This window comes from Rhagoletis pomonella, unplaced genomic scaffold, assembly GCF_013731165.1.
Source record: "Rhagoletis pomonella isolate Grant_MI unplaced genomic scaffold, Rhpom_1.0 Rhpom_scaffold_00012, whole genome shotgun sequence".
NCBI lineage: Eukaryota > Metazoa > Arthropoda > Insecta > Diptera > Tephritidae > Rhagoletis > Rhagoletis pomonella.
The window spans coordinates 15525718-15541579 of NW_023458566.1; the positions used below are offsets into that span (position 1 = coordinate 15525718).

A 15862-nucleotide genomic window follows, 5' to 3' on the forward strand; every position below is an offset into this window, starting at 1 on the left:
TAAATGTAGATGACTGTAAATAATAATAGATGTAATGAAGATTCACTGTTGATGATATGATACATATTCGCCTTCCTATCCCACCGAGTTGTAGCCACGGATGCCTAATGAAATGTAGCAAAAAATTAAATATTGAATAGGTATTCTGGAAAGGCCGTTTACGACTTAACAGCGAATCGAGTAATCTATTTAGGTGGTCAAACTGTAATTAAAGCTAGAGGATTTTTCACACCCATATCGGTAAATGAGTGAGGTTAAGATTAGCGTAGCTGTGAGGGTTCGCGCCCTGCATCGGATGGGTCAGTCAACAAAGGCATACCGCCTGCTATATATGTGCCAGATCGACACAACCTACTGGCTGGTGTTTTCAAGTAATTTTCACATTGCTTGGCAACTAAAATTGATTAAATAATCATATCGCAATATTACGCAAAAGAAGTAAGAAGAAAGAGACTGAAATACGCAAATGCGAAGAGTAAAAACGCGCAGAAATTTTTTTTATGGCAAAATGATCTTCCGTTTTCTGATCACGACGAGATACGAATTGCAATAGCACGATCCGAAAATAACAAACCTTCTGGATAATTGCGAGCTGAGCTATTCAAGGCCAGAATCTAGTTGGCAGGATATAGTATGACGTAAGGATGCCAGCTGATTGGAATCTAAGCTCACTCTGAGCAATCCACAAAAAGGGAAACCCCGTCGTATGTTACAAATACCCTCGAATCAGCCTTCTGAGCTTCGGCTAAAGCATTTAGTGTTAGAATTTAGAGTTCCTGCGAAACTAATACTTGACTTTAGTAAAATCCGCAGCTGCGTGAGAATTGGGAAGGACCCCTCCAAGCCGTTTGGAAGAATTGCAGGCTTCAGACAGTTGCACTCCCTGTCGTGTGATTTCTTTAATCTGATGTGGGGGAGTATACTTAATAAGAGCTTCAGAGCTTAACCGCTCGGTATCACCGGTCTGCTCGAAGTTAGATAGAGAAGCAAAACTCGCGGGTCTGATGGTGAACAAAAACAAATCGAAGTATCGGCTGTCATCACAAAAGCAGTCAGGAACGAAAATCACATTCTATAAGTCACTCATAATGCTGTACCGCCCGTATGGTGCAAAAGTCTGGACTATGAGGCGACCCTTAGATTATTCAAAAGAACTATTCTATGGAAAACAATGGAACGATACGAATCAAAATACAGCGACTGCTATGGCTAGGCCAAGTCGTACGAGCGGACTCAAACGCTCCAGTCCTGAAAGTTTTCGACGTGGTACCCGCTTCCTCTGGCATTTCCAATTGGCTTCAGTTATCAAGGAATATAACGACTGAAGTTATTTTATTGGCCTCGGTCAAAATCGCTTAAGCGGTTACAGCGTCAATCAAGAAGAAGAAGAAGAAGAAGTAATATAAAAATCTTTTGAATCCGATTTTTGTTCCTTGAGAGATAATTGAATCACCCAAGTAATCACCAAATCGATTGTAGGGCATCACAAAAAAAATATCCCTGGTGCTATTAGGGTGTGTAAACACTATCACTTCAATAATTCGAAAGCCTTCGAAAGTGAGGTTATCTCGAAAAAACTTAATTTAAGCCAGTTTTATGAAATGGGTGTATTTGTTTTTAAAGGTTTTATGTTTTCTGTAGAATTATTATATGTACACGGACTCTAACGATACTATACACTTTTTAATTTATTTATTAAAAAAAATTTAACTGATTTGCGCTTAGTTATACTTAAAATTCACTTACAATATTTTCCTCTTTTCCTTTCAGATCTGCGAACAGCATTCGATCTCTTGGACAGAAATCGTGATGGTCGCGTGACAGCAAATGAGCTGCAATTTATGTTAAAAAATCTTGGCATAAATGTGCGAGACGAAATCATACACGATCTCATACGGGAAGCAAGCCATTCTGGTGAGTAGAAAAATAAAATATGACAAGTTATAACTTATAGCCCGAGCTCAGGGTTTTGTGCTAAAAATAGGGCTGAAAATAACTAAATATAAGGAAAATTGGTATAGACTTTGCTTTTATATAGCTCTAGTTATAAACTAACTACTTTAGTTCCAAAAAGAAAATACACGTATATTAACATATTCGAATATGCAGTAAGCAAAAATTCTTATACACATACATATAAAAATGTGTAGTGCCTCTGATGGCAATATATCAAAAATTAGCTGACATCCACCTGCAAATTATAGCACTGTAGTTATAAATGAAAAGCAAAACTAAACGAAATACGATACCTCTGCCTAGACTAATTATCAGTTGCCGTCAATTTCCCAGACATGCTGCTAACAACTAATTTATAAAACACAAGTTTTCACACATGCCTACAATAACTATTGCAATAAATATTTCAGCGCACATTTGTGTACACTAGCACCTGTCTGTATGTACATACGTGTGTATGTTAGTGTATGCATTCGTATTGCATTTTGAGGTGAATAGCGCAAATTGCGCCTAAAGCCATGCAATACATGCCGAGTTCGCTCATACCCCAGCAGAAACGACCAAACGCATTCTCCAATACACTTAAAAAATTGTAAATAAAAACCAACACATTTGCACTTTAGCGTTATTTAATAATATTTAATTGAAAAGAGACAACTACATATACGCTAACTAGGGATGTTAATTTTTTGGCTTTTTACAATGCCGGGATTTTCGGGATGCCGTTATCACAATCTCGGGATTTAGGTATTCATTACTTTTCAACAACTTAAATCGAAAAAATTGTTTCTAAATTGTTTGAGAAGCTCTCCTACCATAAAATAAATAAAAAAGTAGGTTTCAAAACTTTTTTATTTAAAGTGGCGTTTTTATTTCTTCTCTCTGACGTCAGGATTTATTTTAAAGGACTTTGTAATTTCAAATATATGATTAATTCCAAAAATTATTTAAAAAATTCAATGCATTGTAGGAAGGAAAGAATGAAGGAAATTTTTTAGAATTAAAAAAAATGAAATTTTTTGGATTCACAATGACGAATAGGTAACCTTTTAAGCTGATAAAGTTAAAAGGACGAAATTCGAGCAAGTTATCGGGTTTATATAAGTCCTTAACATATAATTTTTTCAAAAACAAGGACATTTAATACCTGTGCATAAAAAAGTGGAATCTGATTAAATTCTACATAATTTCCTCTTTAACTTGATACCCATACTTCTTCTCTAAGCACATTTCACTGTATTTTATAAATTATTTTCGAATTGCTTACGTCAGGGTGGAAAACTAAAAATGCAATTTCACAATATTTGGCTCATTGTTTCACGAAAATATTGATTTCTGTGTGTAAAATTTACTATCGCACGGTGTAATATGTATAATGAGCTAGACATTTATGAAAAAATTTTAATTATTAGATAAACAAATAAATATAGCCAATACTGGTCAAGAAAAGGAGTTTCTATTATTGCCAAAAATCCCTGGATTTTCGGGAACTAAAAACATGAAACGGAGTCCATCCAAGGAGCAACTCCAGCGGCGCGGTTGAATAAACTGTCCTCGATTCTGATGCGCATTATTAATAAAATGTGATTAATTAAAAATAAAATGTATGTGCATGGCATCACAAAAATATTTAAAACAAGTTTCGCCCGAAAAAAATTCACCCGAAAATTTTTCATCCGCCCATAGTAAATACACGGAAAGAAAAAGTGAAAAGTGAACCGGTTCGGGGAAAATGAAAAACTCATGATAAGGCTGAATATTTTTAAATTACTGCGATAAGTGCTCAATAAAAATTAAAAAAAAAATTAAATTTTTATCCCAGAACGGAACAGAATTATGAACAGGAAGTCAAGAGAGCGGAGCGTACAATTTTGACGGACATTTGCTTTAGAAAAAAATTTGTTTACTCAGCAAACGTACATACATACATATGTGCATAGTCCACATTAAGGAGCAATGTGAAAAAGCTCATATGTGCACATATATTTGGTTTTCTCAGCTCAGTTCAGCTGTCACTTCCCTGGTGTTTCTTAACGGCCGCACACTCGCCATTTTATCTTTTTTTCCACTGGTGCCATAGATTTTACGATGCAATTTGTTTGCATTTCACTTTTTCGTAGTTGACAGTTTTACAAAATTTACGAGTAGTCAGCAGTGTGAATGCACACATGCACACAAACACGTACAAACACGCAAGCACCCTATCATCTACCCACCGCCAACGTTTTGTGGCTCATTCATTTTACCGCTGTTATTGCGGTCTTCTTGCCTGCAACCGAAAGCACATAAATTTGTGTAAATTATTTAAAATGATTTGCGAACTTTTTGTGCAAAGTTTTGTTTTAAACACAAATGTTGTTTGCTTGTTAGCGTTAGTTCATCAGCTTTTTCGCACACGGTCTGAAAGTGATAATAATTATTGTCACACTAGCAAACTTTTTCCTCATTCTCGTACATATGTACATATTTGCAAAAACTTAGTGACATTAGCAATTTTTCTAACACGTTCGTTTTTTTTTTTGTTTTGTAAATTTTCGACTAGCTGTGTGAAAACTTGCATGTTTAAGTAATATCGCAAATGAAATTCATTTGTATTTTCCTTTTTTACTTTTAAACACCTCGCGTGTAGTCATTCGATATGAATGCCATGCCATCTACATATTTTAATGCCGTTGCTAGCGATAAGAGTTGATTATGTTAATTTTATGTCGCCCGATAAGTGCCACCGTGTTTTCTGTGATTACCAGGAAAGAAAAGCAATAGCTTGGAAAAATTAAAGCATTTTAATGTGCTTATTTTTTGTGAGGTTTTAATTTTTGTGGCAGTTACCAAATATTTTGGGTCACGCAAGGATATTAAAAGAAGTGTTTAATTAGCATTGTGGGAATATGATAAAATTAATAATTAAATAATAAAAGTAGCTGTTTGTTGTGTAGTAATCTGTAATTGAATATAAATTGCATTGAAATAAAAAAGCGACAGCAGAAGAGGGGAATAGCTGGGGTTGTTGGACATGATTAAAATTAAGACTAAGACTAAGATCTAGATTAAGATTGAGATTGAGATTAAGAATAAGATTGAGATTTAAAATTAGATAGATGCAAATCCGGTTTAAGATTTAGTATTATATTTTGATTAGATGTGAATTAAGATTTACATTTGGATTTAGATTTAGGTTTGGATTTAGATTAAGATGGAAATTTAGATTAAGATAAGGATTAAGATTCATATTTATATTTAAATTTAGAAGTGGATTAAGATTTCGATTTTGATGAATATTAAGGTTTACATGAAGATTAAGATTAAGATTTAGATTTGGATGAAAATTAAGATTCAGTTTAAGATTTTGATTTAGATTAAGATTTAGATTTAGATTCAGAGAGCTATTAAGGTTAAGATTAACATTAAGTTTAGGATTATAAGAATAGGATTAACATTAAGTTTAAGGATGATATTGATATTGAGCCTAAGATTTGGATTAGGATCAAGATCAGCATAATCATTCATTAATATGCAGAAAACTGCTCATAAAGTTAATAAAGGATCCACGCACCACTTATTTTTTAAACACAAAGACTGCCGCGAGAGCAAGCCGTTTGTGGGGCGGCCGCCTTAGGGTATTGTTGTTTGTGTTTATGCTGGATAATAGGTTACGTGTGCCGAAACACACGAAGACTTTTTTGATTTGCCAGGAGATACCTTGTCTTGACATTGTTGGCAGTTGGCGCATAAACCCTTCTTATATATTGGGCAAACTACACTGAGATTCCAATTTTGGAACCAAACTATGCTTAGAAGCTGTTATATGCTCCCCATTAGCTTTTCGCCGCCGGCTTGTTAGAGTTGATGTCTTGGTAGGCCGAAAGTTTCGTCACTATACATTATTCTGGGTTCCTTTTCATCAAACGCGCCACCTGTTTCGTCATTCAAAAGCATTGAAAGGCTTTCCATCCAAAAATCAAGTGCACTCTGGCCGTCTGTTACCAGATTTCTATCTTCATCTTTGCAGGAGCTATATCTGGTCTTAAAACCATTTTAAAACCAACTGACCTCATGCACCTCATGCACTGGCTCAATTTTTTTTAGAAAAAAAACCTTAAAATGTATTACGCAATTTGAAATTTCCGACGTTTCAAAATATGGGCTTTCTGCCACTCTTATACCATTTTTCTTTTGATAGAAAATTCTTTAAAACATCCAATCCTCAGTATTTTTTTTTATTTCAAACTTAAGGCTCTTATATGAACATTGGTTGCAATTCTCCAAATACCTCATAAATAATACTCTTAAGCTCTACTTGGCATTCAAATGTCCACTTCAAAATATCGGTAGGTACTTTTCTGCTTAAGCCCACAGAAAATTCGCAGTTATGCAGTCGACCACGCGTGTTAAGCCGATTAGGGAAAGTGGCAAAAAGGCGAGAAAGACAGCACTTGGCAAACAAGAGAGAAAACAAAGCAAGTATTGTAGTTGTACATGCAAAAATTCATGTTTAAACATGCATACATATGTATGCATGAATGTATATTTATGTATGAATGTATATTATGGCTCACATGTATATGTAAATCAAGTGACTGCATTGCGAAAGATACTAAAAAATATCTACTAAATTTGGAAAGTAAAATTAAAATAAAGTTTTGTAAACATACTGAGGTTGTTAGCTTATGTGGTTATGTGGTTATATTTTTTATTCAGTTTACAACAATAAAATACACTACACAATAATAATTTTTATCCAGATAACCAGGCAAGCGTGAACAACCTCATTTTTTTATTACCTTCCTTTTTTGCCTTCCTTTTATTAGCTCGGGATGTAACTATGTAATATTGATGCGCCTAAAAGATGCAGCGATTTCTATTCTCAGGTTACATACCTGATGACAGCACGAATGGCAATTATATTAGGGAGGTTTTTGTTTTTTAAACTATAATTTTATTTTATTTCCCCTAAAAATCGCCTAATTGTTGCTCATACGCTACGTTGTACACAGCTTAGCACACAAATGAAAATAGGTAAATCAATTATTCCCGAACTTTTTAAATCTCTTCACTCACTCATTTGCAGCTATGCCTTGAGCAAAGCAAATGTCAGCAGCAAATGCGCAAATGTTTAACCACTAACTTTCAAAGACTAATTATTACCCGCAGCGATTTTTCCGCGCACAAAGGCGATAATATTGTGTGCAGCAATGCGATTCAGCGATAGACAACGCTACATGAACGCTACTTGGTAAAGCGGAAATTGCAAACTCTTCAGGCACAATTTCTGACATCAATTTGAAAAGTTGCTTTCTTCTAAAATGTTATTTCTTTGGTTTAAATATTAAGTACGTATTAGGGATGCCAATACCGGGATCCCGGGGTCCCAGTATTTTTGTGGTCCCGAAAATCCCCGGATTTGTCACCATGTATTACGAGCCGCAAAATTCGAATCTGAGATCCGTTTGACTCGTACACAATCAAAATTTCGATTAAATTGCGAAAAAAAAAAATGGCAAAAAAGCGCCATTCGCCATTTCTTTATGGAGTAGAATAAACATGTTTAGAGAATTTGTTTTTGTATATTTTTGTTTATTGTTTTTTTTTTATCAATAATTTCAAAAGTACCTGGTATTTGCATTGTTATTTGTGATGTATGCGTTCCTCAATCACATGTTTTTTTTTAGATACAATTTAAAAAATAGATTGCTTTAAGATTTGTCCGTATTAATAAATATGTGAGTTTTACAATCATTTTATCGTAAATTTTAAATATTTTTATTTCATGGTATGTTTAAATGCTTTCAGTTATTGAATTTTACTCATATTCACAAAAGTTATATCTCCATGTTAATCTCGGAATAAATCACGGTAACTCAGGATTACTTGAAAAAAATATCCCGAAATCCCGGGCTCACAATTTTCCGCATATTTTGACATCTCTAGTACGAATATTGCAAGTATTTCAACAAGTATGACAATAATCGAAAATATGCACAAAAAAATTGAGAAAATTTTAAAACTCTAAGATCAAGTAAGTATAAAATAAGGAGAAGAACTTGTAAATTGATTTTGTCATCACGATTTTCCAATTGATTGACTTATAAATTTCCTATTCTAACACCCGCGCTCGATAAGCTTTCGATTGACGGTAATTTTTCGCTGTAAGAATGTCAGCCAGACAAAATGTATGTAGTATGTAATACAGTGCTATTCATTTACACGAGTGAAGTACATACATATGTATGTTTAAAAAAGTGTACTTGTATGCGTATTCTTAGATACATATGTATGTATTATCCATATGTTCATACATCCTTCCAAGCCCACGCATGTATGCTATTTATTCGACTATCTGTATATAGCACCCAGGGGCGCACCCAGGAATATATTTTAGGGGGGATTTTATATTTCTGAAGATATATCACCGGAAAATACTGAAAATTTTCTTCAGATAATACGCTCTTTAAAATATATTTATGCAAGTTTTATGTACAGTATGTAATAAATAAATAAACTTTTTAAAATTCATAAACTGCACTTTATTTACATAAGATTAACAGAACTCAAACACTTTTAACCGACTTTATAAAAAGGGGAGGTTATCAATTCGCCGGAATACGTAACTTTGGACCACGTGAACCGATTTCAATAATCATTTTTTTGTAGAAAGATGGTACCTCAAGGTTCGTCCCGTAATTTGGTTTAGAGATCCGATGATTGGATCATGAAGAAATTAACGGTACCCCTAAATTTGAATATAAGAATTGATGTCCATTGTGTTCTTTCCTTAAAACCTACTTGTTTAATAAAAAGTGCTATAAACTCAAGATGCGCTCAACTTTCAAAAGTACCTAAGAAAAAATTTTAAATAAGACTCAGTAAAAATAAATTTATTGATTCCATGAATTTTTGAACTTTTATGTTCCTTTTTTCGATTTCTGGTTTCTGGCTTTCGATAGAGATGGTGATTTTTCACGATTTCTATTTTTTTTTAATATTTCGAATACCGAAAATTTTAACTGAACTCTCAAGAAAAACCAAAAATTCATATAAAATGACGGACGAGAAATGGAAAAGAAATTTTCTTCTACCAAATTTTCTTAAATCAGTTTGCAGCTCTCAAGAAAAAAATGCTCGTATATTCATTTCCTCATGAAAATTTACAGCAAAAGCAAAGCGCTTTTTCAAGCAACAGAAATTATAATAAATATTTCTTATAATTTCCTTGAGAGCTGGATTCTTAGCATTAAGATACAGTTTATATTTGAGGTTATTAGCTTTAGGGGGGGGGTTTGAACCCCAAAACCCACCCCTTGTGTGCGCTAATGATAGCACCTATGTACATACGTGATTCTAGTTGTTGTTGTAAGCATCTATGTACCTGTGTTGTTCAACAAGTTAAGTTGAAGCATTGAAAAATTTCTATGAATTGCTGTTGTTGGACACCTGGCTGCTTAAAGGTTAAGTGACAACGTTAACACGTCTGCCCAAGCATTTACAATTTACAACGCATAACTACATGAATAGATGCACATACATATGTATGTATGTATGTATGTATGTATGTATGTACGAAGTTCATGTGATTTTAAATTATTATTGGTTACATTTACACTTGTCGATTGTGAATGTCCATTGTGAAGTCGTAGACCTTACAGTATGCAGTGACAATGGAAGTTTAATAATTTATTTAGGAATGCTTTCAAATATGTATCCCAGCAAACATTGAGGTTAGTTATCGATTAGGGAATGATTGGAGAACTAGCCAAATTCTCCAAATCTCAAACGTTAGAGAACGACTCGAAAAACTATCGAGACTCGTAGCGATCTTAACAAAAATGGGACATAGTTCTCGACTCGTGAAAATATTATTTCTCTAATCGAATTCTAATGTTGATCTCTAATGGGATTCGAATGTGAATTTCAAACTGCTGTTTTGCTTTATTAAATAAAACGCTTGTTTGTTTGTAAAATTTGTATTAAATGTATTTGCAATAAAATAATAATGAATTATTTGAACTTAAAAATAATTTACAATTCATTTATTTGGAATATTGCTTATTTACATTTATTTGAATTTGCGTTGTTTCTCTAATCGTTCTCGAATCGAATTCTATTGAAATTCTCTAACTTCGTCATCGACTCGACCACGATTAGAGAGTTATCGCAGTTACCTAATGGAGAAATCCAAATTTCTCTAACACTCTGTTTGCTGGTGTTATACATTTTCTAACTTTTAAAAATTATTCTGTTACGAAAGTTGCGATACCTTGCGAATAACCTAATTATGTTGTTATCCAAAATATTAATGCACTTTGGCGAATTCAAAACGCAGTCGATGAGTTGCAGCACACCAACACCCTGGTACGAAAAACAGCCCACATCGCTATGCTTCGGGCGTAGTGTACTTTGCCTTTGTATCTAACTGTAATGGAAAAGAGATTAACAGAATTTACATATACATACATACATACATATACAATCTCAATATCAGAGTGTAATTCTACTTAACCGCAATTAGAAATGATGCAGATTTCTGCATACATAAAGTGTTTATGTTTACCTCTGTAAATATTTCTGTGGGTAAAATCAACCTTCCAATCGCTTCAATTGACGTAAATACAAGCAAATTTTCATAAAACCTTATTCCTTTGATGGTATGTAAAAGTATTCAGGTGTAAAAGTATTCAGGTGTAAAATTAAGAAAGAAGTTAAGGAATGTATGTAAATGTAACTGGGGAATTCAATCAATTTCCTTTTATGTGCTATCATTAAAAGCGAAGCTCTTTGTGCTCTCACCCACTACACTTTAAAAAGTAAATTGCCAGAATAAGTGCAAGGGCAACTGTGTGGGTGACTATTTATTCAGTTAGATCGGTTTGACGATATCAATATTTACTACGTTTATACGCATGCATAAGTCGCTTTAATTCATTTCGCCGCGATTCAAAACATATGTATAAACTGAATTTCAATTCGCTTTGAAAGAGCGAAGTGTTTTGGCTCACACTCCATTTCAAATCGGTAGTTTATTTCTCCAGACCGTTAGAAAGAGTGTATAAACACCATTCTCAGTCAAAGCGAATTGGAGATCAGCTGTTCCGCTCAAATTCCAAATAATCGCATCAGTATTTAAAAGCTGATTAATAATAATCGTTCTTTTTCTTTGCCACGATTTTATAATGCCGAATAAAACTAGATTTTTATCACTTTCCATTATGTTAACTTATAAAATGTCAAATGAAAACAGCTAGTTTTGTTTGCTTTTGAAGACGGTTACTTTGATGCCGATATAATGCCGTAAGTATAAACACTAGGGCGAAATGTGTACGGTGTCAATGCGCTTTCAATTAAGTCGATTATTCTGTGCGTATAAACGTAGTAATTGTGTAAGTATGTAGGCGAAAAAAAAAACAGTAGTGCATACATATAAACACATGTACATACAAGCACATTCATGTTGTAAATAGCGGAATTGCTCAACTTTGTAACCATTTATGTTGGCTTAACTTGCTGAAAGAGCTGATTATTCGCAGAATTTGTAAAAAGGAAGTAACTGTATACGGAGCCAATACTCAAGCCAACCTACACGTACATACAAAAAAAATATACTAATTCGTATTCAAAGCGCATTCATTGGTAGGTAATCAGAGGAAAAGAATATATTAAATATATAAAGAGCAGCATAAAAGTAGAACTGTGAGCCATTGCATAATTTAAGGCGCTCTATAAACACATACAAATGCATTGTGCACTACATATCGTCGTCTCAGAAAACGGATGTCGAATGTTACAAAACACGGTTTTGAGAAAATTGACTTTGAAGTTTAAGGTCGAATTAATCCGAAACTGTACGGTAGATTTTTGTAACTTTTGAAGGAGACGTAGTTGGTGTTATTAGTTTTGATTTCCCATATTTTTACATTTAATATCTCTTAACGTTAATGAGAAAATTTACTTTTCATTCCGTATACATTTGTCGTAAGTAGCGTTTACTCACCACTTTGTTTTGTCCACAGAACATACGACAATAGTAAAGTATCTATTTCAACGACGATGGTATAATTTGATGAAAAAAACAGACATATTTATTAAATAATGATTACTTATTAGAAAAAACATAACAAAAACATAATCATGTATTTAATAAAAAAAATCTGTACATCTCTTATGCTGTAAATATGTTACGAACATACGTTTTCTTTATATAAAAACAAAAAACAATACTTAAATTCAGTCTTTTGTACATTTTTATCTCTTTCATTTCATTGGAGACTCAGTGCAAGCTAAAATTTAAAAATTTAAAATTTTAAAATTAGTTACTTAGTTTAATTTTCAATTTTAATTGTATCGTTATAGTAGAGGACCATCCAATTGTCGTAAGTTCAAAGTTTTGCGATACATACGACAAATGTTTTATGATTAAAAAAGGATTACATTTGTATGGGAATTCGTCGTATGTGCCACATACGACAAACGTTTTATGATTAAAAAAAAGGTACGTTTGTATGGGAAATTGTCGTATGTGACGCATTTTCAGCACATACAACAAAAGGCATACCCAATCATTAATATTATGTAACATACGACAAAATGCGCACGAAATATCTCAAAAACTAATGGAGATATAAAAAAATGGATTGCAGAAATCGAAAGAGCATGTCCAATTTAGTAAATCTGCATCAAAATCCCAAAATCGTGATTTTGCACATTCGTCATCCGTTTTCTGAGGCGACGATATACCTATAGATGTGTGCTGCTGTGCATAAAAAAGCTATTATAGCTGGCAAAAGTGCTCATACATGAGATCAGCACTCGTGAAGAATATTTTACTTTGTTTGCAATGACATTTACTCGTATTTTTCTTCTTTTGTATGAATTTTAGTATCAGATTATTAGTATGTATGTAAGTATGAGTAGTGCCATCACAGCTCAACGCTTTGATACATACATATGTTTTCATATGTTTTCATATGTATGTTCGTATGAGTTCTAAAAGTTTTTCTCGCTTTGGGGTCACTCACAGGGCACGTTCGGGGTCAATTGCCACTGAAGTGTTAAAAGACGTTTCTTGTTCTGTATTAAATTACAAAAAAGAAAATCGGCTATGAATACCAATATATGTCAATATGGCTTTGTGCTCTTATTATTTCTATAAATATGCATTGAAAGCTTTACTTGTGTGGTTTTTTTGTTACATGCATACGAAATTTTCTACTGTTTGCACTACTCAAAATATTTTCGCTTTTGTTATCGTCCGATTTGCATATTAATTCCTTTTGTAGTGCATATGTACACACTTATATATTTCTATACATATAGCACATGTGCACCACTGTGGATTTAAAAATGTTGCGTGAGAAAGAATGAAAATACTGGAATTAAATATTCATTTATTTAGTTTTTGAGAAGTTCTTTGATTATAAATAAATACGCGTAGGTAATTTGCAATTCATGAATTAATGATTGTGCTAATATTTTAATATTTAAAAATTACCGTCAATAGCTATGATTGCATGTACCAATGGTGAAGTCGACGTAATTGATAATAATAGCGTTCTTTGACATGCAATTTTTACTGAAAACGGAGCGACGTAAGCCGCTTGCTTTCTGGTATGCTGGAAGGTACAAACACTATGTGCCAAAAAGTGGTAGAGTCATCTGAGTCGATAGAACTACGCAACTGTGGGAAAATCAAGACTCTAAAAAATCTGTTTAAATATGCGACTATAAATCGAATATATTTTTGTTAATTTTTTAAATTTTTTGGTAAATTTACACGTTGAATACGTTTTTTTCTCGTTTACACTTTTTCGTGTGTAAAAATCCTTTTTGGTTAGCAGCTTTACACAATATGCGGGTGAAATCAAACAGCAGATGTGTATTTTGCAGCTTGTACACACTTTCGTAGTAAATTTACGCACACCACAGCAGTTATATTACACTCTAAAAAGTCCGAAATATAAACAAACTATTCGTTGAATAATCGAGCATATAATATCGCGAATAATATGGTAGGAAATCAGTAACCTACCTTTTAGCTAGGAAATCTACACAATTTTTTTTTAGAGTGAAGGCGCTTACCACGATGCATACAAAGGCAAGCATGCGTATGCGTAACTGGGTTCATTAGAACTTATCCAGAAGCATAATTGGAAGTTCTTTTAACCCTCTGCATATACAGGCTCAGGCGAAGAGAGCTCTCCTAAGGATGACCGGTATCAACATCGGGCAGAAGGGTTTCTGGTGTCGCAGAAGTTTCGACAGTCCAACGAAGCAGTGCCTGAAATTGCAATGCCGAGGGATGAAATGCATTCCAAGTTTAGCTTTAGAGAAGGTTTAAAACTGGGCTTAGAAATAAAAAAGATTTGTGCAGGTACATATATCATTGACTTAAGAGCGCGTTGGTCTAGGTGCATTTCGGCAGTGTTTGGGAATACCTTTTGAAAGAAACCACGCTGTTTGCTTTTCTACAACAAAGCAATGGAGAGATCCAGACAATCTCCTGGGCAACTCGGTTAAAATTTCTTCATCGGAAGCTCCAAGAGTGGAAATGGAACTGATGTTGGGCGATCTCTAAAGGGTAACTTCTTTGCTTTGCTTTTCTGTTTCAGGTACAATGATTTCCGTTTTCTATTTGGAGTTATTTTCTTTACTCAAAGCAACTGGCGTAAGGTGGCGCGAACATCAAAATAAGTTCTGCCATAACAGCTAAGGCCTTTAAAACCGCTCGTATATTTTTTTTAATCTTCCACTAAACTCTGGAATAAACTTGAACTTAAGTACGTGGTTGCGGGATACTACGGTGTTCAAGGTACTGACTGCTACATCAGAGAGCTTATAAATTAGACTCTCGAAAAGCATAGCTGACACCTACAGGCAACCAATAGCGTAGTAGCTAAATTTCTTCTCAAACAAAATTTGGCAGGATCGTATCGTAAAATTATTCCATTCACATGTCACGACATGCGGTGGACAAAATTTGTCTGAAAACTTTTTTGGAAGGGAATGGATTAAATAATCTTTCAACTTTGACTTATCCGTAACATATCGGCAGAATAATAAAACTTGTATATATGTATATAGGTATCTGAATCATCATATATTTTACCATCTTTTAAGAAATTTTCTGAAGTTTTGTTGAATTTTTTGTATAAGAAGTGCTTTTGAAAGTTGAAGTGAAAGCCATAAAAAAGTGCAAGTCCTTTGATTTACTTGGAATCATTGAAATGAAGGAAACAGCTTAAATAATAAAACCTAAATATACATATCTTATCGATTACACTTAGTTAGTTTAATAAAAACATTACGTCATTGAAAGCCTCCTCCTAAAAGCATATGGACATGTACGTACGTAGATACATACATACATACGTACTTACACACCCACACATGCAATCTTATCATTGGCGCTTGAGTCGCAGTCTAATTTTCGTGCTGCCACATTTATCCTTGGCAATTTACTAGAAACGCTACGCCATGCTATGGTCTGTTGCTTTCTTTATGACGTTGTAAACATAGAGCGTTTTCTGACGCAAATCCGCTTAATCCATGTAGTGCCAATTTTATATGGTGTTAAAAATCGAATATCCAATTCAAAGCTGCGTATATCTTTATGGCGGATTTAATAGCGTCACACTTTATAAAAAAAAAAAAATAAATTGCGTTGAATAGAACTTAATTCAATTAACCATTATCTATTTGTTAGTTTGTTAGTCTATTTCGTGAGGATCTTAATTCCATACTTAGTTGCTAATGTTAATTAGCTATAAAGCGGCTATGAAGTATTTCAAATAGTTTAAATCGTGACCACAGAAAAAGACAAGTTCTCACATATTTAGAAAAGAAAAATATAAATTTAATAAAAAATAAAAAAAATATATATATAATTTAATTTCATGTCGAACGAAAATTATTCTAA

General features: G+C 33.5%; 1 protein-coding gene across 2 annotated transcripts in view; it reads left to right on the forward strand.

The window, feature by feature from the left end:
• The window catches only part of LOC118747931 (calcium-binding protein E63-1), a 191426-nt gene that overhangs the window by 101234 nt on the left and 74330 nt on the right, over positions 1 to 15862 (forward strand). For both annotated transcript variants that reach the window (XM_036482166.1, XM_036482167.1), the window contains one exon: positions 1771 to 1914. In XM_036482166.1, coding sequence (XP_036338059.1) covers positions 1771 to 1914 — 144 coding nt within the window. The remainder of the gene's footprint in view (positions 1 to 1770; positions 1915 to 15862) is intronic.